This window comes from Hypomesus nipponensis, chromosome 19 (genome assembly GCF_054491055.1).
Source record: "Hypomesus nipponensis isolate SF chromosome 19, ASM5449105v1, whole genome shotgun sequence".
NCBI classification, from domain to species: Eukaryota; Metazoa; Chordata; class Actinopteri; order Osmeriformes; family Osmeridae; genus Hypomesus; species Hypomesus nipponensis.
The window spans coordinates 9,182,501-9,210,000 of NC_140379.1; the positions used below are offsets into that span (position 1 = coordinate 9,182,501).

General features: G+C 50.1%; 1 protein-coding gene across 5 annotated transcripts in view; it reads left to right on the forward strand.

Moving 5' to 3' along the window:
* The window catches only part of dgkza (diacylglycerol kinase, zeta a), a 61,803-nt gene that overhangs the window by 6,825 nt on the left and 27,478 nt on the right, over positions 1-27,500 (forward strand). For 2 of the 5 annotated variants that reach the window (XM_084681844.1, XM_084681842.1), the window contains exons 1-11: positions 12,437-12,586; positions 18,786-19,974; positions 20,653-20,761; positions 20,978-21,073; positions 21,945-22,022; positions 23,970-24,026; positions 24,347-24,415; positions 25,767-25,838; positions 26,087-26,203; positions 26,570-26,641; positions 27,422-27,500. The exon at positions 27,422-27,500 is cut by the window's right edge and continues 17 nt beyond it. In XM_084681844.1, the coding sequence (XP_084537970.1) occupies positions 18,905-19,974; positions 20,653-20,761; positions 20,978-21,073; positions 21,945-22,022; positions 23,970-24,026; positions 24,347-24,415; positions 25,767-25,838; positions 26,087-26,203; positions 26,570-26,641; positions 27,422-27,500 (1,819 nt within the window). In that variant the 5' untranslated portion in view covers positions 12,437-12,586; positions 18,786-18,904. Of the gene's footprint in view, positions 1-12,435; positions 12,587-18,785; positions 19,975-20,652; positions 20,762-20,977; positions 21,074-21,944; positions 22,023-23,969; positions 24,036-24,346; positions 24,416-25,766; positions 25,839-26,086; positions 26,204-26,569; positions 26,642-27,421 lie in introns of those variants that run through there. The other 3 variants (XM_084681840.1, XM_084681841.1, XM_084681843.1) reach the window with 3 other exon arrangements.

The window sequence follows — 27,500 nt, forward strand, 5'->3', positions numbered from 1 at the left end:
ACAAGTTTAAAGTCCAAATTCAGGTACTTTGGAATGATTGGGTCCTGCTTCTCTGGACAGTTTCATAGGGGGCTATCAAAACCTATCAAAAATAAGTCCTAATCCTACATAAAGACTTGAATAATAATAAATACAACTAAGAATAAACTAAACTGAGAATAGCCTGCATTGATGTGGGTGACATCAATGTAATGCTGCTTCTGTACAGTCAGTTGGAATATGTGCTTGTCTGCTTCGTTTTAGTGGTGGGGGAACCTCCTACGCAACCACGCACGTACACACACACACACACACACACACACACACACACACACACACACACACACACACACACACACACACACACACACACACACACACACACACACACACTGAAGCTGATAAACTAAAACCAAGCAACTGTGAAAAGATGATCAACAGACTGACTAACTGACCAGTTGTCCCCTCCCCTCCCCTCCTCTCAGGAGTTAGAAGGAATCTCCTCACATAGTCTATATTTACACCATGACTCAATCAGCTCTTGGTGCAGTTTGCAGATGTTTTAGCACACTCTCTCCCCACTGGTCTCTCTCTTTCTCTCTCTCTTTCTCTCTGTTACCCTTTCTCTCATGTCACAAGCCATGAGGAAGTCCTGAAACAGGAAGTTAAACACGGAGGTCGGGCTAGAGGGGGACAGGGGAGGGTATCCGAGCGAAAGAGACATCAGTGCAGTCTAACTCTGTACGTGTGTGTGTATTGGAGACAAAGAAATATAGAAATCTGTGCGGGTGAAGGGACAGAAAATGAACAGAGTCATAGCGGACTGCATAGCACAGCCCCCTTCATCGGTGAAGAAGGTGGCCTGAGGAGAAGGGTGAGGGGAGAGAGCAGAGAGAGGAAGAAGAGGTGGGGGGGGGAGAGGAGGGGCGGACGGGACATGTGGAGTCATCGAGGGAGGTGGGAGGTGCCCCCAACCCCCCCTCTGGAGTCCTGTCACAGGTAGGTCTGTGTTGTCTACTGTGGTCCCATATGACTAGACGGTACACAACCCAGTTGATCACTGCCCAGACTGAATCTGTGGTCTCACTGTAAACATTCACAGACCAAAGTTACAATCTGCTTCATGTATGTTTAAACGTGCTTGTATGAGTGTGTATCTTTGTGCGTGTGGCGTGCGTGTCAAGAGGAGGTACACCAGTATTTGTTTTCTGCTGTAGGTTTATGTTTAGCTGTAGGAGGAAGCTATGTATTTTGTGTGTGTCAGTATGCGTGTACGAGTGGAGTGTGATTGTGTGTGGTTTGTGTGTGTGTGTTCTGGGAAAGAGCTTGGCAAGGATCCATGGTGGATTAATAAGGGGAAATATTTCAGCAAGTCAGTCCTTTACAGCCTGGTCACCAGCAGAGCTCCATCTCTCCTGCTGTTACACAACGTAACCTGTAGGTGGCACCACCACCCTGAGTTTGAGCGCCTTGCTTCAGTCGCCTGTACCTGTAGTGTTATCATTTTAGACCAGCGAAGTATCAGTCAGTGAGTCAGTCAGTCAGTCAGTCAGTGTGTGACACTGTAGAAGCACATGGGACAGATGTTTTTCTTTCCCGCAATATTTGAATAGTATATTTGGACACAAGCTGTGTGTTGTCCTTTAACCCTGAGAAGTGTTTACATGTAGGTGGCCAGTGCCGAGACTGTGGTTGAGCTCCTGGACTTGATCAGCTGTCAGAAGAATAGCAGAAGTTACAGGCTGTTTGTGGTTAAGTGTTTACTAATAGGCATCTGTGACATCACGTCCTTCCTTCCTTCCTACCGAGCTACAGTAGTAGTGGCAGTCTCTTACTCTTGTTCACACCCTCTCACTTTCAGTCTGTCTCTCCTTCTCTCTCTTTACCTCGCAGTCGCTCACTCCCTCTCCACCTCTCTTTCTCTTTCTTTCCAGATAATGTAATACACACACACACACACCCCCACCATTACTGTATCTTCTAATGAGACAGACCCTGACCAGACTCGTCCCATATCCTGACCTGTAATACTGTTAGCTCTGCTCTAATATGCTCTGTGTATATGTGTGTGCTGTGTGTGTGTTTGTCTTATTTGTACCTAATGGAAGGTGTGCAGGCTCTCTGGCCTTTATGGAATAGTTGAGTGGGCTGTGTTGTGCACACACACACACACACACACCATTACCCCTCTCTCCCTGCCTCTCTCCATGTCCTGACAATCAGAGCAACACTTGTGGAAAAAATCAATATGGGCTTGAGGAGCCTGGAGCTGTCCTGTGTTATCCTGTTGTCTCTCTCCTCTCCTCTTTCCTCCCTTGGTTTTCCCGTCTCTTCATTTTTCTTAGAGATCCTCAGTACACACAGGCATACAGGACACAGCTTCAACAGTGTGTACGCCTACCTACCTCCCTCTCTCTTTCTTTCACACTCACGGCAGTTTCGCTGTGATTCCTATAAATATGTGCACTAACGGAACGTTCTGATTTGATCGTGCCTGGGGTGACTGGAGACACCCTGCCCTACTATCTATCCGCTTCTCCCCCTGCCCCCTAATCTCCTCTCACTTTACCCTCCGTCTCAATCCTCTCCCCTTGTTTCCTTCTCTCGATGTCTCCCTCTTTTCTCCCCCTCCCCCTGTTCCTCTCTCCACCCACTCTCTCCTCTTGCCCTCTCTCTCTCCCTCTCTCTCTCTCTCTCTCATGTATTTGTAATGAGTGTCAGGGCAAGGCTCACTCTTCTGCCTTCCCTGGGCTGATCTGGGAGAGAGGGAAAGAGAGAGTGTGTCTGTACACGTGTGCAGAGTAGTTGTGTTGACACAGAGAGCTTTAGAAAGGCTGCTCCCAGATTAAGCCCGCCGTACTAAGCTAGCACCAGGCTGACAAACAGGCAGCATAATCAGTCAGGCAGCAGAGCAGGCAGCTATGTTGTGGGTCCTGCCTTAGCCTCTTCACTGGCTGAACACTTCCTGGAGTGTTCCAGTCCCACAGAGAGCCGGCTGAGCGCAGCAGACAGCGCGGGTGTCACTGCTGCACACGCACACGGGTGGTGTGTGTGTGAGGGGGAGCGTGTGTGTGAGCGGAGAGCAACCGTGCGTGAGTGACAGCCGAGCGAAGGAGGGGAAGAAGCAGACTGAGCTTCTGAAGGAAGAGAAGAGCAGGCGACAGGAAGAGAGAGAAAGAGGCAGGAAGAGAGAGAGGCAGGAAGAGAGAGAGAGAGAGGCAGGAAGAGGGGGTCGAAAGGAAAACAAGAAGCAGGCAGTGAGACGCACACAGCCCCGTGAGCAGAGGAGACTGCTGGGAAAACCACCTGGGGACGAGAGCCCTTTGACCTAAAGAGAGGAGAAGACGAGGAGGAGGAGTGGAAGAGAGGAAAAGAGAGAGGGGGAAGAGAGAGGAATGCGGGACCTAGCTGGGAGGATTAGCTCTCTCTCCGCAACATTGGAGTGGAAGACTGGCTGACTGGTTGGTGGACTGGTTTGTTGACTGACTAGGTCACTGACTAACAGCACATGGACACCATCCAGCCACTGTGATCCTCTTCTCCGATTGGTTCTGAAGACGAGGGGAGGAGTTTATCTCGTGAAGGCTGACAACCCAAGAGCACATCTGTCTGTGTTTCTACTACTAGTTGTTATTGTGGTCGGAGCGGCATAGAGCAGCAGCCATGAGGACTGTGTGACGGCAGCCACACCTCTCAACCCCCCCACGCTGTCTCTGAGGGGGGGGCTATGGAGCAGGAGCAAGGCCCCGAGGCAGGGGGGGTAGGCCAGGGGGGACTGGGCCCACGCTGGCCCTCCAGGGAGGGGGAGGAGACTGCAGGAGCCAGCTCCACCTCCTCATCCACCTCCTCTCTGCCCTCCTCCTCAGCGGTGGATGGAGGGATCTGCAGCGTGATGGGAGGAGGAGGAGGAGGAGGAGGGAGGAGGCACTACAACAAGACCTTCACTGGCCTCAAACTGTTTGGCAGGAGGTAAGATATTGAGATATTGGACAGATAGACAGACAAACAGATAGGCAGGCAGTGCATTGAAGGCATGTTTTGACTGCCGGTGTGGTTGTAACCTCTGCATTATTATGTGTGGGTTACTTAGCGTGTGTGTGTGTGTGTTTGGGTGCGTCTCTAGAAGTGTCAGTATTTTTGAAATCTGCTGCACATTGTCTTTGCCAACCTGTTGTAGCAGGAGTCAGATTCCAGCATGTGCTCTTGTCTGAGCTCTCTTTGTGTTTGTGTGTGTGCATGTCCATTTTCCATTCTTTGGTTAACACAGGCTGTGTCACCAGACTATGTGTATGTTCGCTGGTGTGTGTGTCATCTAGTGTGTGCGTGTTGTTTTCTCAGATTGAGCTTGATCCAGGTGTGAAGTGATTGTGCACCACAGTCAACCGGTGATGTTAGTCTATCTCTCCTGACTAAATACACCTCATCAGCCAACCTCTGGAGTTTAACACTCTATATCCTTTTCTGCTGCTGACCCACATATGCTATGGAGGACTGAATCCTGCCCCCCTCCCATGCCTCTTTCTGTCCTCTTCTCCTGTCTCTCTGTCAGTTACCCCTCTCTGAGGGTCTATTTTTAAACCTCATTTGCGGGTCCCCAAGTCCCCTGCTCTCCCCCGCCCTCCCCAGCTACCAAGCCTTCGTCTTCCCTCCCCTTCCCTCAATAAAGTTTTCTAAACAGCAGCAGGGGTAGTGGGAGCCACAGTAGGCACAGCAGCAGAAGGAGTAGGCGCTAGACTTGCAGTAGCATCAGCAGAAGGAGTCGGCGCTAGACTAGCAGTAGCAGTAGCAGAAGGAGTAGGCTAGACTAGCAGTAGCAGTAGCAGAAGGAGTAGGCTAGACTAGCAGTAGCAGTAGCAGAAGGAGTAGGCTAGACTAGCAGTAGCTAGGCTTTTGCTCTGACATGACCCTGGGGGGTCAGGGTGGTTCAATCCCCTCCCCTTTCTCCACCTGCCCCCTCCCCCTTCCCCTCCCCCACCTTAACTCCTTGTTGAGGAATGTTCACAAGTTGGGGAGGGCTTTCTCTCCCCCTTTCTGTCTTGCTCTCTCTCCCCATTCCTTCTGACCCATCGTTGACGTGTGTGTGAGTGTGTGTAAGAACCGAATGGTCTGATCAGTTCATCTTATCCTGCTGATAAGAGACAGATACCATCCACATGGCCTAATATGCCTGCAAGGTTAGGGGTCAGAAGGGCACAAGGGGAGAGGTCAGGGCTGTTTATCCCCTCTGAGCCTGACATCCATCCCCTGTGACTGGCTGCTGGACTTGAAGTGTAGCTGCAGTTTATCTGCAGGACATCTGATCAGGTAAACAAGGATCCTGTAATGTAACTGAGGTCTCACTCTAGACGGGTGTCACCGTAGACAGGTATCACTCTGCACTCTGTCACGCACACGGCCTGGCCTCACTTCACCTCCCTCTCTCAACTGGCCCTCCTTCTTTCCACAGCCTTTCTCCTGGCCTTCCCTCCAGGCTGCTGTGTGCAAGGCCTGGATGCTGTGTGCAGGGTCTGGATGCTGTGGGGTCTGGATGCTGTGTGCAGGGTCTGGATGCTGTGGGGTCTGGATGCTGTGTGCAGGGTCTGGATGCTGTGTGCAGGGTCTGGATGCTGTGTGCAGGGTCTGGATGCTGTGGGGTCTGGATGCTGTGTGCAGGGTCTGGATGCTGTGGGGTCTGGATGCTGTGTGCAGGGTCTGGATGCTGTGTGCAGGGTCTGGATGCTGTGTGCAGGGTCTGGATACTAGATTCACCTCTGTCCCTGTGTGTAGCCTCACAAACATGGGGCATGCTAACTGCTCCTAGAAAAGATGTGTTTGTCAGTCAATAAGCCAGCCAGCCCACCAGCCAGACTGCCTGTCTGCTAAACAGGTAGTGACGTAAGACCTATTAACTAAATGTTATTACCCTGACAGTCCATGGGCATGACAGAGACTGAGACTATTACTACAATTAGGGCTGTTGGACCATAAAAAGATAAAGTATTAAGTATGTACTACTGATATTACACAACTAACAAACCAATATTACAATATTACATTCCAAACAAAGTGTTTACACCATATCCTGATTCTGAAGAGAGACTGTGTAGGTTTCTCTCTCGCCCCCCCCCCTTTCTCTTTCTCTCTCTCTCTCTTTCTCTCTCTCTCCCTCTCTCTCTTTCTGTTTATAGGTAACATTATATGCCTGTGGCTGAACCACTGACCACTGACAGCTCTGCTATAGATTAGTTTGGCCTGGCTGTAGTTTTGTGTCTCATGTATCCCAGTCTAGTCCTCAGCTAACAATCCTTTGTGGCCATGGAAACCTGATATGATCTCAGTCAGACCTCCTCAATTGTCCCAGGAGCAGTAGATACTGTATGCTCTCCTTCTGCATAGCGTATACTGTGTTAATCAGGTCACCGTGGCCTGCCAAGATAGTCAAGGGGAGGAGAGGAGAAGGGAGGAGAGGCCAAGGGAGGGGGGAGCAATGGGGGAGAGGAGAGGAGAGGAGGTGAGAAGGGAGTAGAGGAGCGGGGAGGAAAAGGGAGGGTATTTGGCTCAAAGAAGAAAGAGGAAGAGAGGAAGGAAGTGTTGGATTTAGCAGCCAGAGAGGAGGAGGGCTGACTGGGGGCTGTGGGATACATATGCCCCTGCTCTCCTGCTCCCCTGCTCTGCAGTCTGGTCTCAGCCCATCTGCTGCTGCTCTGTCTGCTCACACACACACACACACGTATGCACACACATACACAAACATACACATGTACGCACATACATACACACATACACAAACACACACACATACACATACAAACACACACACCTACAGGGAATTGTCAATTACTGTAATAAGAATAGATATATGGCTTGCTCCAAGAAGGAACAGAAAATAGATATTCACGCACAGACAAACAAACTGCTGTATAGCATGCAGTAGTTATGAAGTCAAGACAAGGCTTTGTTCAATCTGTTTGGCAGCCTGGTGCCATTGGGTGAAGAAGACTTTCTCATCCTCATCATCATCAGGACCGTGCTACAACCCAGGCTGTATTGTGTTCTGGAGGTGGTGTTTACATTCCAGCCTGCAGGACTGAACTAGGCTCGGCTCTGTTTGTTGAAGGGCACCTGGGTTCCTCAGCCTCGCTTACTGCTAACTTCTCACTTCCTTATTGCTTTCTCTGTCTCTATAAACATACAGCTTACTGATTATTGGAGGATGATTGTTCTCTACTCTCTGGGCTCTCAAACGTTCTGTCATCCTCCGTCTCTCTCTCCCTTGCTGTGTGTCAGACCTTTGGTCTTTGTGATCAATCATTCATATGAAGGGCCTTACGGCTTTACTCTGCTGGACTGCATTACCTAGCAGCCCTCTCTCAAACTCAACAGCAGCTAGACTACACTACCCAGCGGCCTCCTCTCAGACGTATCTTGTGTCTCCCAGGATTACAAGTGGTGGGCGGGAACAGAAAAATGTGGTGTAAATAGTAGCTGTTCTATGTTGGGTTTAAAGCTTTACATTTGACATCATTTGACGGTAATTCACGTGTCAGAGGTCTGTCTCTGTACAGTGTCTCCCTCTCCCACAAACTCTGGCCTAGACACTGTTAACTGGCTGCTCCTGTCATAATGTTAGGAGATAAGAGATGAAGGTTAGTATGTGTGTGTCTGTGTGTACTGTATATTTGAGTGTGTGTAGGTGTTGTGTAACTCATAAGATGGTTAAGAATAGACCAGGAGTTACCTAGCTGGGAATCCCTGATGGTCGGGGAAGATCACATCAGAGGCCAACTGGCAACTAGAGGGCAAAGAAAAAGAAAGAGGAGCTCTAGCTAGCTAGACCTCCCGTGACAAATGGAGGGATAACAGAAGGAAGAGAGAGGAGGAGAGTATCTGACCCTGGCCACACAAACACACCCCCATCTCTGTGTCCTCCCAGTCCACTTCATTCATCCGTTATAGCCGGTCCCCCTGCCATTTTGAGGAGACGAGCCGGCCCTGAAAATCTCTGTCCTAGTTGTCCGCTGTTTCTAACTCCAAAGCTCTTTTTGTCTGAAGGGTTGGGTTTGGGCTCCTCCTAGTGGCCAGAGGCTCGCCTCACACGGCCCGGTCAGTCCTGAATGCTGATGACAAGACGAGGCTTTGGGGAGTGAGGCAGGGAGCAGGAAGAGCAGAGGCCGAGGGAGCCGGCCGGAGAGGCGGGTGGAGGAAGAGAGAAGAAGCAGGGGGTGAGACTAGTGGAGAGACAGGAGGGAGAGCGATGCGGAGGGGGGAGGGGGGGGGGGGCTGGAGGAGGAACCAGCGCAGGCTGTCAAAGACGCCTCTCTATGGACAGGAAGAGGAACAGCACACTGGAGAACAGGACGCCGTCATCACGTCCTGTCCACTTCCTGATCCACTTCTCCTGGGGTCATGTTGTTCTCAGGAGGTTTCATGACCTCATGGATCACAGTTCTAGCATACTCCAGAATGCATAGCGGTCTCTGTCACCGCTAAACAATTTGAAGCCAGTGTCTCAGTTCAGACCGTAGACTTGGAATTGTCTTGCACAGATCATATGTTTGGTGTGGTCTCTATACAGTCCAGAGTCTATACATTCTCAGACAAACATCCCCCTAAGCAGAAGACTGCAGGAGCTTATATCCACCAGCAGGTGTCACCCTTGTCTTTAGTTTTATAGTAAGCAAGGCATTTGATATCAAGCAGAATATAATAAATATAGTTTATATTATTTTATATACAATTTTTTTTTTTTTTACCACTGCAAAGAGGAACTGACAACCATTGTGCCAGCTAGTATGTGGTCAATTTGATTAAGAATGTTTGTGTCTTTGACAGTGTCTCTGTGTGATGTGACTGTGTGTGGTGGGTCAGTGTTGTTGTGTGTGTGTGTATGTGTTGGTGTTGTCTGCATCACTCTGTAGTGTGTCTGTGTGTGGTGCAAATGTGTCTGTGTTTTTCCAAGTGTCTGTGACGATATCTGTATCTGGTGCATTTGTTTGTGTGTGTGTGTGTGTGTGTATGTGGGGGGTGTGTGTGTGTTTGTGTGGAGTTTGTCACAGTGTGTCCTATTCATTATGCTGTCAACAGATACAAGGCCCTGTAGTTAATAGTAGATAAGATGCTTGAACTGGGCTTGATAACTGCTAGATCTCTTCCTCTCTCACACACTCACTCCCACACATCACTCCCACACACACGCACACGCACACACATACACACACACACACACACGTAGACACACACACACACACCACAGATGACATGGAAACTGAGCAGTAGCAGCAGCTCCTTTTTAGGTCTGTTTCTCCTCTCCAGGCTGGAGAGGTTCCTGTGCTCCAGGGCCAGCAGGCAGCACTCAGCCCTCAGCACTGCACACGCTCACCAGCAAGCACAGGAACAGGCCTGGATCATGTGGACAATCAAATGAAAGGAATACAATCATTCCAGTTCAAACCCAACTGGTTCTATCAAAATGTCCAGTCTTACTATCTTCTGTGAGACGCACGTTCCTTAAATGTAGTCAGATATACATCATCTTCTTCATGTTTGTTTGGATATTTAGTCCTTCATGATGTTTCAGTAGATGTTCTGTGTGAGTAACCAGGCTGCGCCAGGCTGCGAGGTCCAGGGTAGAGAGGGAGCTGCTGTGCCCTCACACACAGCAGGCAGCAGTGACACCACATGCTAACCGACCTGACTGACTGACGGCTGATGACATGGGTCAGACTCAGGATGATTGACATGTTTTTGCACAGTTCCGTCTCCCCCGCTCTCCTCATGCCCCCCTGGTCTCAGGGAGACGAATGGACAGCTGTCTCCAGGGTGGGGCTGCTATGGGGCCAAACTGACAATGCCCTTGTCTCAACAGATTATGACCACAGCCCCCCTCCCCACCACCACCACCCAGACTGTGTCCTCTCTCCTCCTCTATTCCTCCCTCCTACCCTCCTCTCCATTCTCCTCTCTTCTTTTCTCTCCTCCCCATCCTCTCCCCTCTAACCTTTCTCCCCTCCTAACTCTCCTACCTCTCCTACCCCTCCCCTCCCCTCTCCTCTCCTCTCCTCTCCTCTCCTCTCCTCTCCTCTCCTCTCCTCTCCTCTCCTCTCCTCTCCTCTCCTCTCCTCTCCTCTCCTCTCCTCTCCTCTCCTCTCCTCTCCTCTCCTCTCCTCTCCTCTCCCCTCTCATCTCATCTCTTCCCCTCACTAACATCTCCCCTTAATGCTGAGGGCCATGGCAGAGTGAGTCACTGCATCTACAGCACATCTCCAGACAACGTGCTCTATAAATACACCTTTCCCTGTAGACCTGTGCACAGTGAGACACTGCTCATCCAACACAGCCAGTCCTAAACATCTGAAATCCCCGACTGAAAAGCTGTGGTCCGACAGACCTTTATGCTAGCCTCACGCTTCACATCTCACCCTCACACTGTCTTTTATATTTATAAACAGTACTCTTCCGTAATTTCAGTAGCTATTGCTTTGTCACTAAGTGGGCAAATGACAGGGATTCATCTTAAAGTGGCTCCCCTGAAAAACCGTGGCTGATATAAAAGGTCGAGCTGATATGCTGATATGCTCTAAGGGATTACTGGTGCCTACGTGTACAGGTGGCTCTCCATATAACCCCCCCCCCCACACACACACACACACACACAGAGACACAGACAGGCTTTCACAGAGATGAGAGGCAGAAACACATATCCGTTTGGTGTGTGTTACTGGAAACCCAGCCAGTTCCTGTGGTACCTTCAGCCGTCCTCTGGCTCTTCTAGCACCTCTCCCGCCTCTCAGGCCTGCTCGTCACGTCTTCACACTTTCTGTCCTGCAAGTTCCTCTGATCTCATAACCTTCCTCCTCCACCACACACACACGCACAGACCCACGGCCGCAGAGCTGCACCATAAGAACTGGCTGTGTTTCCAGTAACCCAAACCAAACTGATATGTGTTTCTGCCTCTCATCTCTGTGAAAGCGTGTTTGTGTCTCTGTGCGTCTGTGTGTGTCTCTCTGTGTGTGTGTGTGGGTATGTGAAAGGAAGTTTCGAAACGTGACTCATCCAACCAAGCATCTGAGGAGTTGACTGTGCTCGTCGAGGGTGTGTGTGTGATGCGTTCGTGTTAGTGACGTCCGTGAACTGTAGGTAATGTGTGTGTGTGTCACCTGTGTGTGTGTCACCACTTTGAGACTACAAGACTGTGGGGAAGGGTGTGCATGGTTGTCCACAGTGCTCCAACCAGCGGGGTGTTTGTCGCCCGGCTCTCCATCCCCTCTCTGTCCTCTCTGGCCTGGGCGGCAGGTGGGCCTCTGTGCATGCTTGCCTCTGTGCATTTGTCTGTTGTCCGCAATCTGATGGTGTGTGAGCGCCCGCGTGTGTCCATGCTGCACGGGAGAGGACGAGACACCCTCTGCTCCAGGGGAGGTCGTCTCCACACAGCAGCAGACGTCCCCTAGAGGGTCAGATGGCTGAGCGGTTAGGGAGTCGGGCTATTAATCAGAAGGTTGTTGGTTCGATTCCCGGCTGTGCCAAATTACGTTGTGTCCTTGGGCTAGGCACTTCACCCTACTTTCCTCAGGGAGAAAGTCCCTGTACTTACTGTAAGTCGCTCTGGATAAGAGTGTCTGTAAAATGTCTCCATGTCACAGTGTGCGCGTGTGCGTGTGTGCGCGTGTGTGCGTGTGTGTGCGTGTGTCCGGTCGCAGCTGCTCAGACCCCGAGAACCAACAGACACCTGGGGTGCATTTGATTCTGGGATAGTATCACCACAATTATGGAGCGTCCCCTCAAGGGCAATCTTTGAGAGATATCAAAAAACACCTCAAGTAGCCTCCAGCAACATCCAGTGACCTGCTGTGTGATCGTATCCTAGGCAACATCATCGGGGGGGGGGGGGGGATTTGTTCCTGGGCTTTAGAGAGATTAAACTGCAGAGTGACAGAAAGGCGGGTTAATGGACTTGAAGCGTACACAGGCACGCACGCACATGAGCGCACACTCACAAACGGGCGCACACACACATGCGCAAGATGTACACGTGCGCGCACACACAGGCATACAGGCGCACACGCTTCTTCCTGTGGTTTGGCATTCAAATGTCAACTGCTTACACTTCGTGTTTGTGTGTGTGGGTAGTTTGCATGTGTGTGCGAGTGGGTGTGTGTGCGTGCATGCAGGCATAACATTAACTGAGGTCATCAAGGAAGTCCACTCTGTTAACCAAGTTATTTTAGTGTAGCCTTTCACCCCTCCCTCCCCTCTCCCCACCTCTCGTCCTCCCCCTTACCCTGTCTCTCTCCCACCTCCCCCATGACACTCCCACTCTACTAGTCTGCCTGCCTGTATCGTAGTCTCCATGCACAGGAAACAAGCTTCTCTCCCTCCCTCCCTGTCGTTCTCTCTCTACTTGCTTTCCCGCCCGCCCGCCCTCCCTTCCTCTCTGTACTCTCCCTCCCTCCCTTCCCTCTTGCCTCACTCTCTCTTTTCTCTCTTTAGTTTTCTCTCCCTCCGTCCTGTCGCTGGCTCGCTGGCTCGCTGGCTCAGTCACTCATGGACTAACGTTACGGGCAGGCTAGCGGCTGACAGAGGAGAGCAGCGAGGGGACACTGGATGGATAGTTCTCTCACTCACTCAGGTTGTATTTGACTCAGAACTGCTTTAAGTTCCTCATGTTTCATGCGGTATAGTGATCTGACCTGGAGTTGTGTCGGATGCAGCACGGTTTCTGTAAGCGCCCGTGTTTGTGTGTCCATGTTTGACACTGTAGACCGTAGACGCTGGGTATCTAGTTACTGTCTAGTACTGAGTGACTATTAGCACGTTTGTACTGTCAGAGAGTGTGTTTGGACGAGTAACATTGTTGATTCGATCACATGCGTGTACGCACAAACACACACACACACACACTGTACTGTAGTCTTTCTCTGCCTGAGAGAGTCATGAAAAACATGCTATGAAATCTACACATTTTGTAATTATGAAGACAGTTGACTTTCATATTAGGGGTGAGAGAGGAACCTGTGTCTCCAGGATCTTACCCCTGTAAAGAGCTTGTCCTTGTTGAAGGAGCGGGCGTGTTTGCCTAAGTGAGACTTATATGAGTGATTGCCTAACATGTCTTGTTTTTAAATGTAGTGATCTGAGGCTTAATCAACACTTAATCGTCCACCCTCGGACTGTGAGCCAGATATTCAGGAGGACAAGATCCGCCAGAGAGAGAGGTGGAAGGGTGGGGGAGAGAGAGTGCAGGGGAGAAAGACAGAGACAATGAAAATAGAGAACATGAGACAGACAGAGAAAAGATAATTTTGCATCCAAGACCTGGCCATTCAAGCAGAGCAGGTTGGGAAACCGATGGAACTCACTGTATTTTCACAGTATTATAAGTCCCTGTATATTTCTGAGCAGACTCTGTTGCCTCAGTATGCAGCGACCTGATTGGCCATAAACAGTGTGAAGTCAGAGGCCTCCTCCAGAATGGAAGCTGAAGTCATAAATGAACACAGTAGCTCACTTGTCTGCTCGCAGTTAAGTTTGGCTCCAAACCCAGAGGTAACAGGAACGGTCATGCTGTGGTAAAATTGTGTGTGCGTGCGTATTTATGTTTGTGTGTGTGTGTGTATTTATATGTGTGTGTGTGTCTGTGATGTGGTAAAAGAGACGACAGAGACAGTGGCCTTCATGCAGCCTAACCCTTGCATGCAGGATCTGACCTGGGGTCAGCTGGGCTGGACCACCGCCCAGTGAGGGTGAGCATGAGAAGTCAAACTGGCTGATCCTGAATCAGCCCCAAAGGCCATTCAGTGGGAAATAAACAACAGCTGAAGTTTCCCACCATTTGCAGCCTGTCACTTTACTAGCATAACTGCTAATTAGCTTTACTATCCTAATTGATAACTATGAGTAGCTTTACTATCCTAATTGATAACTATGAGTAGCTTTACTATCTTAATTGATAACTATGAGTAGCTTTACTAGCCTAATTGATAACTATGAGTAGCTTTACTATCCTAATTGATAACTATGAGTAGCTTTACTATCCTAATTGATAACTATGAGTAGCTTTACTAGCCTACTTTCTAAGATTGTTTTAGATTTACTACTGTATTGTATTTATATACAGATTATTTTCAAGACCAGACAACACCACACCTGACCTGACCAGACCAGACCAGACCAGACCACACCACACCTGACCAGACCAGACCAGACCAGACCAGACCAGACCAGACCACACCTGACCAGACCACACCACACCACACCTGACCAGACCAGACCAGACCACACCACACCACACCACACCACACCACACCACACCTGACCAGACCAGACCAGACCAGACCAGACCAGACCAGACAACACCACACCTGACCAGACCACACCACACCTTACCAGACCAGACCACACCTGACCAGACCACACCACACCTGACCAGACCACACCACACCTGACCAGACCTAACTAGACCAGAGTAGGCAGCAGTTTGTTGTTACTCTCCATGACTGCTTCTCTGTTCACATGTAAATATTTACTGAAACCGATATGAATGGTGAGATTTTCCAGTGGTGGTAGTTCCGCCTCTCCTACACACACACATACACACACACACACACACACACAACGAAACACAGGATGAACAGCAGCATAATGTCTGCTGGAAGGCATCAATGCTCGGTTCTAAAAGTCAATAATGTACTAATAACCCAGAATAAAGCTTGCTACTCTACAACCCTATTATCCATCTCTTCTCTCTATTGTCACTTACTCTACTCCCTTACACTCTCTCTCCTCTCTCTTCACTCCTATATTATTCTCTCTCTGCTAATTCTTTCTGTTCTTTTCACTCCCCTCCTCTCATCTTTGTGTCTGTACTGTCTATTCTCTCTCTTTCCATACCCTCTGTGTGACTTACTGTGATTCTGTCTCTCCATTCCCACACACAATGATTTAAGTCAACCTTTGATGTCACACCTGTTTTATGTTTTTCTGGACTGCCCTTCCCTGCCACACACACACACACACACACACACACACACACACAAACACACGCACACACACACACACACAATGTACTATGCTTGTGCCACACCATGGTGCTGCCTGCTCTCATACCAGTACGGTCAGAACACGGTACAGCTGCTCCATGTCGATGTAACCAGACTACTGGACTAAACCAGGCTGAACTAAACTGCTCTTTAAAGACTAGACTGGCCGGACCATATTCAACTAAACTATCAATTCCACTCAACTTAATGGACTGAACTGGACAGGACTGTTGGTGTTGTGGTCCGGTTGTGACTGGTCTGGGACTCAGGGTCTGGCCTGGTTGTTCAGGAAACCCCCTCCAGTGAGATGGACGCTCCCTGCTGACAGAGTCATGACTCTATGTGAGTGTTTACCAGGGGGTCAATATCCATCACTGCATGATGAACACACAGTCGCGCCCACACACACTCCCTCTCGGCATATTAGCCGGATGTTGGCAGGGGTGACTGTGGTCCAATCAGACCTCTTGCTTTCTCTTAGTTGGTGGTAGGTCTGGGGCCTGGCACATTGGAGCAGACAATAGGATTTACAAAGAGAGAGCTATAAATAACTCACCCCTCTCACCCCCTTACCTACTCTGCCGCACCTGACACACACACACACACACATACACACACAAACACACACACATAAACACACTCATGTATTCATATTGAATGCTGGCATCAGTTTTTTCTTCTAAACATAACGAACTTTTACATTTGTGTGTGTGTGTGTAATTGTATGCGTGTGTGTAATCCAGGAACGGTTTAAATAGTCTCATGTGTCCTCTATTTTATATGGAGATACTGTAGATAACTAATCCGAGTAGACTGATGCGATGGGAATATACTCTTCTTTCTCTCCCCTTACCTTCTGTTTCAAAACAGATAGAACACACAGTATTAATATAGAGACCGTATTGATATTACAATTCTTTAAAAGTAAAGAGGGATTAGAAGACAGAAAATGTCAAGGTCCCAAGATGACACAACATGACTAGGACGTACACACTCATTAGTGGATGTATTGTCTTTGTCTCTCCCTCATTGTCACTCTCCCACTCACTCTCCCTTTCTCCTCATCCCTCCTCTCTCCCTCATTGTCACTCTCCCACTCACTCTCCCTTTCTCCTCATCCCTCCTCTCTCCCTCATTGTCACTCTCCTACTCACTCTCCCTTTCTCCTCATCCCTCCTCTCTCCCTCATTGTCACTCTCCCACTCACTCTCCCTTTCTCCTCATCCCTCCTCTCTCCCTCATTGTCACTCTCCCACTCACTCTCCCTTTCTCCTCATCCCTCCTCTCTCCCTCATTGTCACTCTCCCACTCACTCTCCCTTTCTCCTCATCCCTCCTCTCTCCCTCATTGTCACTCTCCCACTCACTCTCCCTTTCTCCTCATCCCTCCTCTCTCCCTCATTGTCACTCTCCCACTCACTCTCCCTTTCTCCTCATCCCTCCTCTCTCCCTCATTGTCACTCTCCCACTCACTCTCCCTTTCTCCTCATCCCTCCTCTCTCCCTTGTTCAGCTCTCTCTTTAGGATCAGGACTGGATGCAGATTAATACAATGCACACGACTGCTGTTACATAACTCCACTCATCTCTCTCTTTTTCTCTCTCTCCTCCTCTCTACGTAAGACACACACACGCACACACACACACACAGGTATTGACAGAGTGTGTGCATATGCATGTGTGTGCATGTTGTGTCCGTGTGTGCATTAAGGGTGTTCAGTGATTGGTTGGGCACATAGACTTTGTATAGACTCAGAATGAGTAGTTTCCTCTTGTATTTGTATATTGCGTAGTTTGAATTTTAAATCAGTTCCCAATTTATTTAAAACATTTGTATTTCTTCCTATTTCTTCTATATGCTTGTTACAATTTCTTCTTGGGAATAAATTAGGTACCTACTACTACTACTACTACTACTACAATATGGACGGGTCTATGATGCCAGGCCAAAACAATGGCCCAATCATTTTCTGTTTACAGTAAAAATGGTTGGGTTGTTGTCTACAAAATGGTGTAAAGATGTCCTTTGAAAAAATACATAGTGATCAATTGCAACACAGGAGAACTCTCCTACACACTCATGCAGAAGACACACACACACACGCACGCACACCACACAGACACACAACCACACACAAACACACCATCAGCCCGTCTTGTCTAAGTTGTTTATGCCACTTTTCTGTGCATGTATAATCCACTTAGAGAGCCTCTGCTCTCCTCCTCAATAGAATGATGATGAGACGCATCAAAGGAACAGTAGACAGGCTCCAGCATTCCATTCACATTGAAATGAAGTGGTTCCAGCTATTAGTGTGTTTGTTTGTTTGTTTGTGTATGAACATGTGTGTTTTTGTGTACTTGTGTGTCTGCAGTATGTGCTCACCTATTCAATGTGTTCTGTATCTTCTCTGCTCAAAAGTGTGCTTTTCTCCCCAAGTGTAGGTAAGTGAGTTTGAATGAAAACCTTGGTGAGACAAAGGGAGAGACGGAATCTCCATTCTCCACAAGTCTGTAGGCGTATCTGTGGCACTGGTCTGTACTAGTCTGTCCTGGTCTGTCCTGGTCTGTACTAGTCTGTCCTGGTCTGTCCTGGTCTGTACTAGTCTGTCCTGGTCTGTACTAGTCTGTCCGGGTCTGTACTAGTCTGTCCTGGTGTGTACTGGTCTGTACTGGTCTGTACTAGTCTGTCCTGGTCTGTACTGGTCTGTACTGGTCTGTACTAGTCTGTACTGGTCTGTCCTGGTCTGTACTAGTCTGTACTGGTCTTTCCTGGTCTGTACTGGTCTGTCCTGGTCTGTCCTGGTCTGTCCTGGTCTGTCCTGGTCTGTACTGGTCTGTCCTGGTCTGTACTAGTCTGTACTGGTCTGTCCTGGTCTTTACTGGTCTGTACTGGTCTGTACTGGTCTGTCCTGGTCTGTCCTGGTCTGTCCTGGTCTGTACTGGTCTGTACTGGTCTGTACTGGTCTGTACTGGTCTGTGCTTGTTGGTATACTGCTGTTGTGAGCAAAGGGACTAACTGAAGCGGACATGAAGTCACCTGATCCTGCTGTATCATTTAGTTCTGCCTCATACAGGATCTGATAATGTGTGTGTGTGTGTTTGCTTGTTTGCATGTGTGTGTGTGTGTGTGTGTGCGCCCTGTGTCTCTGAAGGGCTGTGTCTAAATATAGCCTCCTGCGATGTTTTAGTTTTGACGTCAACACTGCTATCATTAACCAGGTTATCTCGACCCAGCTTCACTTTCTCCAGACAGACGCCTCTCACATTACATCTAGTGGGAATCAAACCTTGACCAACCGTCTGGCGGGAAACAAGGTCATCACAATGGTCAGCATGGCTTAGTATCTGTTCTCAGAGAGACTGTTGGTTGGCTCTGTCAGACTTAGACTGAGGAAGGCCACGGAATCATCTTGTGGTCCATGGAGTCCGGCTTAGACACAATAATTGAGGAGGTTTAAATTAATGTTTTAATGGAATTGTGCTTTTCTGTATATGTGAAATGTTACCTTTCTGGCAGTATTCATTAGTTCACATCCTCTCTGGCAGTATTCATTAGTTCACATCCTCTCTGGCAGTATTCATTAGTTCACATCCTCTCTGGCAGTATTCATGAGTTCACATCCTCTCTGGCAGTATTCATTGGTTCACATCCTCTCTGGCAGTATTCATTGGTTCACATCCTCTCTGGCAGTGTGAACTCCACTCAGGCTAACAGATTCCGTGCTGCATCTCGACAGACAACAGTGTGTTGCCTGGTGTTGCTGACGGCCTCCTGTATGTCCCCACAGCCTCAGCTCAGTGACGGGGCACAGGGGGCTCCGGCGGGCCCCTCCACCCTCCACACAGCCCTCCTGGGCGTCATGGACACATTTTTTCGCCGGCATTTCCGACTGAAAGGGGCAGAGCGATGCCAGCACCACCGGGCGGGACTGGCAGTCCCCAGCAGCAAGGCTCGTCGGCGCTCCAGCGTCGGCCTGCCCTCTACTGGCCTCGTGGAGAGACGCAGGTCCAGCGTGGGCCTCGCACCAAACGCTCTGCCCCAGAGAAAGACCTCCAATGTGGGCCTACCGCCTTCCAGCCTTGCCCAGAGGAGGAGGTCCAGTGTGGGCCTGCCGTCCACCGGTCACGCCCAGCGCCGCAGGTCCAGCGCCGGCCCGGCTTCCTCAGCCCTGGCCTATCGGCGGAGGCCCAGCGTGAGGATGCAGGACAGCGGGGGGAGTATGTCCAGGGGGAGGGGCTTTTGCTGAGGACCAGGCACCAGGCTCGCCGGCGCTCCAGCACCACCATCTCCTGCGTCCACCCCCGCTTCTCTGTGCGGAGACGGCGGGCCGCAAGGCAGAGGACCATCGACCCCCATCTGCTGGGCCCTTCCATGCTGCTGGCCAGCCTGGTGCAGATGAGCCCCGAGGCGGAGTCGGAGGAGGGAGGGACGGAGTCCTCCTACTCTTCCTGCTCTGAGTCTGAGGAGGACGGCGTTTGCGACGGTGGGGGCGTGGCTACGGACAGGGAGGGTGGGGGTGTGGCTAAGGACAGGGAGGCCGGCAGTGGGCGTGAGAAGAAACAGCCTGAGGGGCAGGGATCTTTGCGGTCGGAGTGGGAGGAGCCTAGTGGCCTAGCAGATGTTCATATGTCCAGCATCCAGCCCCGCCCCCTGATCCGTGCCCCGCGCTGCCTGCGACGTAACTCCTCCCACCTGCTGCCGGCGGAGGCTGTGTATCGGAGCCGCGCGGCGTGCGGCGTGTACGGGCGCTACCGCAGGGCCAGCCAGGTGCACAGGCTCTCCCCCGGCCCCAAGACCGGCCCCTGGCCCAGCCCCGGCCTCCAGGGCAGGAGACGACCCTCCCTCACCTCCCCTTCCCTGTCATCCCCCAACTTGTACCACTGCCCCCCCTGCTGGAGGGAGGCGGGACGCCGGGACTCCCTGCTGCAGGGAATCCACTATGACCCCAGGCTAGACACCTGGACCACCTTCATCTCGTATGTAGTCTCTGATTGGATAGGACACTTTGCGGTGTGTGCGTTTATGTCCGTGAGTCTGAGAGAGAGAGAGAGAGAGAGAGAGAGAGAGAGAGAGAGAGAGAGAGAGACAGAGAGAGAGAGAGTATATTTTCTTATCCTGTTTACTTCATGAGATGAGAAAAGGACTGGGAGGTGAGCGGGTAGGAGAGTGTGCGGACGTGTGTGTTACAGTGGGATGGTTTCTAGGGAGGAAGGGAGGTCTGTAGTATGTGTAATGTTTCACGCAAACCTGTCAAATATTCACCTCCTCACTGCGGGGCTCTGCCTGCAGCCCTCTGGATATCTAACAAGACCACCATGCTAGGTCACCACTGTTACACTGTTCTAGAACATGATCTGGTGAAAATACATAGGGTTTCTAATCTATGTGAAGGTATTGTAGTACTACATGTAATAGTGACAAAGTGCCTTATCTTGTTGAGAAAAAGATACGGTTCCGGTCCATCATACTTTGGTTGAGTTTGGGTTGAGTCATGTTGAGTCATGCACTATGTACTGTATGTCTGGGGTCTCTGATGTGTGGGTAGTGGGTCATATCCTTGTTCCTGGTCCTATACTCACTCTGGACCTGTGTTGATACCAGACATGTACCTGGTGCCCGGATCATTCACATCTGTGTTTCATATGTCATTCCAGGAAGGCCATCGCCAAGTCTGGCCTGCAGCACCTGTCAGCCACGCCCAGCGCCTCCACACTGGCCCGGCTCGACCCCGACCGGGAGATCAGCAGCTGTGTGGACTGGACCGTGAGTAGAACTTATACAACCTGTCCAGCCAAGCCAAGCTTAGTCCCCTCCAGCCCTTGTCTAGCCCCGTCAAAGCCTGGCTCTCCTCCAAACTGTGGATTAGTCACTTCTCACTTCTTCTCTCATCCGCCCCAACCCTGCCCCCTGTCTACGTCCTCCCCTCCTCTCTTCTACTCCCACCTCCAACCCCCGTCAATATGACCTCCCCTTCCCCAGGAAAGTGCCCTGTATGGGGAGCACATCTGGTTTGAAACCAGCGGCTCTGGAGACTTCTGCTACGTAGGAGAACAGCACTGCGTCGCCAAAACACTGGTGAGTAATTGCGGGTATGTGTGTGCTTGTGTTTGTGTTTGCCATCCCTGACATTATACAGCAACAGATGCTGTCTGCATGGACCCGGGCCAGAGGGGGGAGAAGGGAGCGATGGAAGGGGAAGAGAGGGAGGGGGGAGGGAGGGATGAGAGGGAGGTGGAGGGGGGGGGGGGGATGAGAGGAAGGGGGAGGGAGGGCTGAAGGATTCATCAGCAGGGATGATGTGTAATCCCTGAGACAAGAGGAGAGTATTATCTCCCTATGAGCTGCAGGTGACAGCAGCTTTCCTTAGTCCTGATCCTCTTACTGATCCAGTCCAGCTTTCTCCTCATCATCTAAAAATTCCTGATCCACTACTTATACTCTAAATAGTCCTGATCTTTATCAAACATCCAGAGTCCAGAGTTTCCCCATGCCCAAATCTACAGAGACTGCTTTTAAAGAGTGTATGCACTGTATGAAGATTTGAAGCAAAGATCAAACAGCAGCATGGATACTACCAATAGTATTGAAACCAAACCTTACACCTCTTATCTTGTAGATCTGATAATATACACGTAAACAGCATTGACTGAATATTATTTGACTTAGTATGTACAGCCCTGGTCATTATATCAGTCTGGGGGTGGGGGGGAGATATGGCTTGCTCTCTGTTTCTCTCTATTCTTCTCCAGTTGAGTGGCTCATGTTCCACCACAGCCTGCAGTCTAGCTCCATCTGGTGTCCAGATGTATGCAGCACACAACTTTACAAGAAGGAATGTTGATATAACATCTCTCTCTCTCTCTCTCTCTCTCTCTCTCTCTCTCTCTCTCTCTCTCTCTCTCTCTAACTCTCTCTCTCTCTTCTCTTTCTGTTCTCTTTCTTTCAGCAAAAGTCTGTCGCAAGGAAGAAATGTGTGGCCTGTAAGATAGTGGTGCACACCCTCTGTATCCAGCAGCTGGAGAAGGTAGGTGTTCTTTCACACACACACACACACACACATACACACACTGGTTTTTTAAATATTGTACGTCTTCAACTAATTTTTCCAAGTTCAAAAACAGCACTGGAAGGTTTAATGCAAAGTGTTTATTAGAATCCAAGGCGACAGAGTGTTTCCAACAAACGTGAGCAAGATCCTGGGATGAGACTAAAATATTTATCTGGATATTCCTCTTATATATCTAAACCTATTTTGTGTAATTTTGCTATTGGTACAATATGTGTTTGTCACAGATACATTATGTATTTCTCACACTATTGGTCTCTCAACCTAGGGCTTCAGATTACAGATGCATAGAAAACTCTCCTATTTTTTTTTAGGCCTGCTCCGGCCTTGAAGGCCAGCTGCACTAGGTTTCTGGGTATAGGGCCGTAAATATGCCTCATGATTGTTGGGCCTTGTAGTTTTCTATGGACAAAGCATATATACAGTCTTCTCTCGCACTCAGCCCCCAATTAGCCAGATTTGCACTTAATATCTTCTACCTATTAGTGGCAATACTAATCAGTCAACAGCTTTGCATCTGGTTTTCAGTATTATAGCATATACAAGTAAAAAAGGTGATTAAGAGGTTCATTTTCAATCATATAAATCCATAATCATTACCCATCCTCATAATTACAACTGTGTGATGTTTTTTCCACACCAACACACACACACACACACACACAACCCCCCCCCACACATACACAACCCCCCCCCCATACACACACATACACAACCCCCCCCCACACACACATGCACAGTGCACACCCACTAAATATCTAGATAGCATAAGGACACAGTCACAACACAACAGTGAAGCCCTCAGATACACCTGGATGAATTTGATGGAGACTTCATAATGTTGACATCCCATCAAAACCATCATACAGTAGTCATGCCAACCTCCCCCCTCCCCTCCAGCTGTCCAACCAGGAGACACCAAACCCCTCCCATGATGACAGCAACCCAGTTAAAGACACCGACTTTAGAGTGAGACCCTCCCCTCCCCCCCTTCCTCCCTCCCTCTCTTCATTTCTCTCTCCCTTTCTGTCTCCCTTCATCTCTTCCCCCCTCCCCCTCTCTCAGTTTGCTTTCCAGAGCCTCTTCAGCTCTTGTCCACCCATCTCCCTTTCCCTTGGGCCCCACCTTCACTGCATCCAGATTGGAATTCTCTCTTTAAATAATCAAAATGACACTCTTCACAAGACTGCTTTGATTGGCTGTCCCCCCACAGGGTTTACATTGGTTTACTGTAAGTCTGGGTGGGGCTTCCTTATAGTTGCCAAGGAATGCATAAAGAAGGAAGTGTTAGGGACCCCCCACATGACTCCCAGTGGGCATGGTTAGGAGAAGACCTTCTGTTGGATATATGGCACTTCCTGCTTTACACATACCTCTGACAACTTCCTCCTCTGGTCAACTCACATTGCAGAGGATTCTGGGAAACGTTATTATCTGATTAGAATCTGCAATTGCTAATCTATCATTTTATTTTATTTTAACTGTTGACAAGATGGATGCTCTGTACCTGCTGACTACTTTAGGGTCAGGTAACAGTTTGTTAGTGGTCATGATTAGCTGTTATTTGATCAATGGCTTGTTAGTGTGGTGGAGGTTTGGTGATGGGTTGTCAGAATGCCTTCCAGAATTGACCTGGCTTCTTATGGTTACCATGGCACTTTACTGCTCTCTCCAGGTCAGTGTGCTCTCTGACCCTGACCCACTAACCCCTGACTCTTGGCTCCATTGGGCCAAAGGGGTCATCTCTCTCTCTCTCTCTGGGTTTGGATTGACTTTTGGGACGCAACCTAACATGATAACCAACCATGAGTGAATGAATGCACCAATGAGTAAATGACTTGAATGAATGATTGGAGGTGATATAATGAGTGATCAGAGGTAAGGATGCTCTCCTTTGTCCTGCAGATCAACTTCAGGTGCAAGCCCTCCTTTCGGGAGTCAGGCTCCAGGAACCTGAGGGAGGTGAGTAAGGTACTGATCTCTCTCTTCTTCTCGACCTCATCTGTCCTGCTCATCCTTCCCCTTGTGTTCCTCTCTTCTCTTCCTGCTCATATTGTTTCTGCGCTACAGTACCCACTTGTTCTCCTCCCTTTTGTCCTTCTCCCCTTCGTCTTGCCCCTTCCCCTTCTCCTCACCCTCCTCCTCTTTCTTTGCTTCCTCCTTCTCCTCTCCCTCCTCCTCCAAGTTCTCTTCCCTCTCCTCCTCCTCTCCAAACAGTGGCAAGCGGGCGTCCTAGTAGATACATGTACTGTATGTATGTTGTGGTGTGTTCTGTCGTTCAGCCCAGCATCGTGAGGCACCACTGGGTCCACCGGCGGCGTCAGGACGGCAAGTGTCGTCAGTGTGGCAAGGTGAGCCACACTCCCTCACAACACCAACACTCCCTCACAACACCAACACTCCCTCACAAGACCAACCCTCCCTCACAACACTCCCTCACAACACTCCCTCACCACACTCCCTCACAACACTCCCTCACAACACTCCCTCACAACACCAACCCTCCCTCACAACACTCCCTCACAACACTCCCTCACCACACTCCCTCACAACACTCCCTCACAACACTCCCTCACAACACTCCCTCACAACACCAACCCTCCCTCACAACACTCCCTCACAACACTCCCTCACAACACTCCCTCACCACACTCCCTCACAACACCAACCCTCCCTCACAACACTCCCTCACAACACTCCCTCACAACACTCCCTCACAACACCAACCCTCCCTCACAACCCTCCCTCACAACACTCCCTCACAACACTCCCTCACCACACTCCCTCACAACACTCCCTCACAACACTCCCTCACAACACTCCCTCACCACACTCCCTCACAACACTCCCTCACAACACCAACCCTCCCTCACAACACTCCCTCACCACACTCCCTCACCACACTCCCTCACAACACTCCCTCACCACACTCCCTCACAACACTCCCTCACCACACTCCCTCACCACACTCCCTCACAACACTCCCTCACCACACTCCCTCACAACACTCCCTCACAACACCAACCCTCCCTCACAACACTCCCTCACAACACTCCCTCACAACACTCCCTCACCACACTCCCTCACAACACTCCCTCACAACACTCCCTCACAACACTCCCTCACAACACTCCCTCACAACACTCCCTCACAACACTCCCTCACCACACTCCCTCACAACACTCCCTCACAACACTCCCTCACAACACTCCCTCACAACACTCCCTCACAACACTCCCTCACCACACTCCCTCACCACACTCCCTCACAACACTCCCTCACCACACTCCCTCACAACACTCCCTCACAACACTCCCTCACCACACTCCCTCACAACACTCCCTCACAACACTCCCTCACAACACTCCCTCACCACACTCCCTCACAACACTCCCTCACCACACTCCCTCACAACACTCCCTCACAACACTCCCTCACAACACTCCCTCACAACACTCCCTCACAACACCAACCCTCCCTCACAACACTCCCTCACCACACTCCCTCACCACACTCCCTCACAACACTCCCTCACAACACTCCCTCACAACACTCCCTCACAACACTCCCTCACCACACTCCCTCACCAACACTCCCTCACAACACCAACCCTCCCTCACAACACCAACCCTCCCTCACAAAACTCCCTCACCACACTCCCTCACTCGCTTCTCATACTTGTGTGTGTGTGTGTGCTCTCAGGGATTCCAGCAGAAGTTTGCCTTTCACAGTAAAGAGATTGTGGCCATCAGCTGTTCCTGGTGCAAACAGGCAGTAAGTGTTCTGACTGTCTTAGTACATTATGTTTAACTGTGAGCAGGCGATAAGCGCTTGGAGGTTAGTGGTCTGTTTGGTGTTTTGTGTGTATGTGTGTGTGTTTGTGTATGTGTATGTATGTGTGTAGTGACAGGGGCTTAAAGATAAATGTATTACAAGCCATGAAGCTGTCAGAACTGTGAACATCTCTTTCCTCCCTGTGTGTTTGTGTGTGTGTTTGTGTGTGTGTTTGTGTGTGTGTCCAGTATCACAACAAGGTGTCATGCTTCATGCTGCAACAGATTGAGGAGGCATGTTCTCTGGGCGCCCATGCTGCCGTCATAGTCCCGCCCACCTGGATCATTCACGTTCGCAGGCCACAGGTAGGCTGTCACACTTGTTAATAAACCTTATGTACTATTGGATTGGACCCATGTCTTCAGTCCCCACTGCAGCCCTGCTCCAGCGGCAGTCTGACCAGCAGAGGGCAGCGTACCTCCACACAATAAGTGCCGTCACTGACCAGAGCGCCGCTAACGTTGCTGTCACCGATGTATCCATCTCTCATGTTGCATAAAAACATAATACGTAATAAACAGATATGTTGATCTGTGGTTGAGAGGAATATTTCTCCTTGTTGATGTCCCTTTCTCTCTCTCTCTTTATCTCTCTGTCTCTCTCTCTCCCTCTGTCTCTCGCTCTACTCTCTCTGTCTCTCTCTCTCTCTGTCTCTCTCTCTCTCTCTCCAGACATCCCTGAAGTCCAGTAAAAAGAAAAAACGAACGTCGTTCAAGCGCAAGTCTAGCAAGAAGGGTGCAGAGGTACGGCCGTTGACCATACATGCTTTGTTTGATGGCCAAAAGTAAGGCACTGTCCCCTGTTCTTTATCTGAACGTTGGTGAGTGCTGCCATACATATTTGGCTGTTGTGTTTTGAAATGTACGTGTTGGGGGTTTAGAACCACAGTAAGAGCTTCATTCTGGGCCGGCGCGTCCAACTCCTCCATTGTGACCAAATATGGGGCTTCCTGTTTGTGAAAGCTGTACATGGAATCCTGCTGGTGCATGTGTGTTCTAGACTAAAACATGTGACCGGCACGCTGTCGTCCACGTTATTGATTTATTGATTGATTAGGGGGTCAGAGACGTACTGGACCTGAGCGTCCACTGTGTTCAGACTGGGCGGCGGAAACTCAATCACATCAGTAGACACTATAGGCTGATTGATGAGGACATTCTTCCTGCTCTTGGCCAATCAGAGGTTGGCCAGGCCAGACTGCGGGACAGTGCGATTGGCTCATAATGGTTCTACGGGAGACATAGTGGAGCCTGCTTCTACCCTTACTGGGTTAGCCTGACGTCCAGATCCTGTACAAGTACATACTGGAACTATACACAGGGGAGATCCCAGAGATATTTGTCCTCATGACTGCTGTCATCCTCAACCTAAAACCCTCCCCTCCCCTCCCCTCCCCTCCCCTCCCCTCCCCTCCCCTCCCCTCCCCTCCCCTCCCCTCCCCTCCCCTCCCCTCCCCTCCCCTCCCCTCCCCTCCCCTCCCCTCTCCTCCCCTCCCCTCTCCTCTCCTCTCCTCTCCCCTCCAGGAGGCTAGATGGAAGCCATTCATTGTCAGGCCCATTCCCTCCCAGCTCATGAAGCCTCTGCTGGTGTTTGTCAACCCCA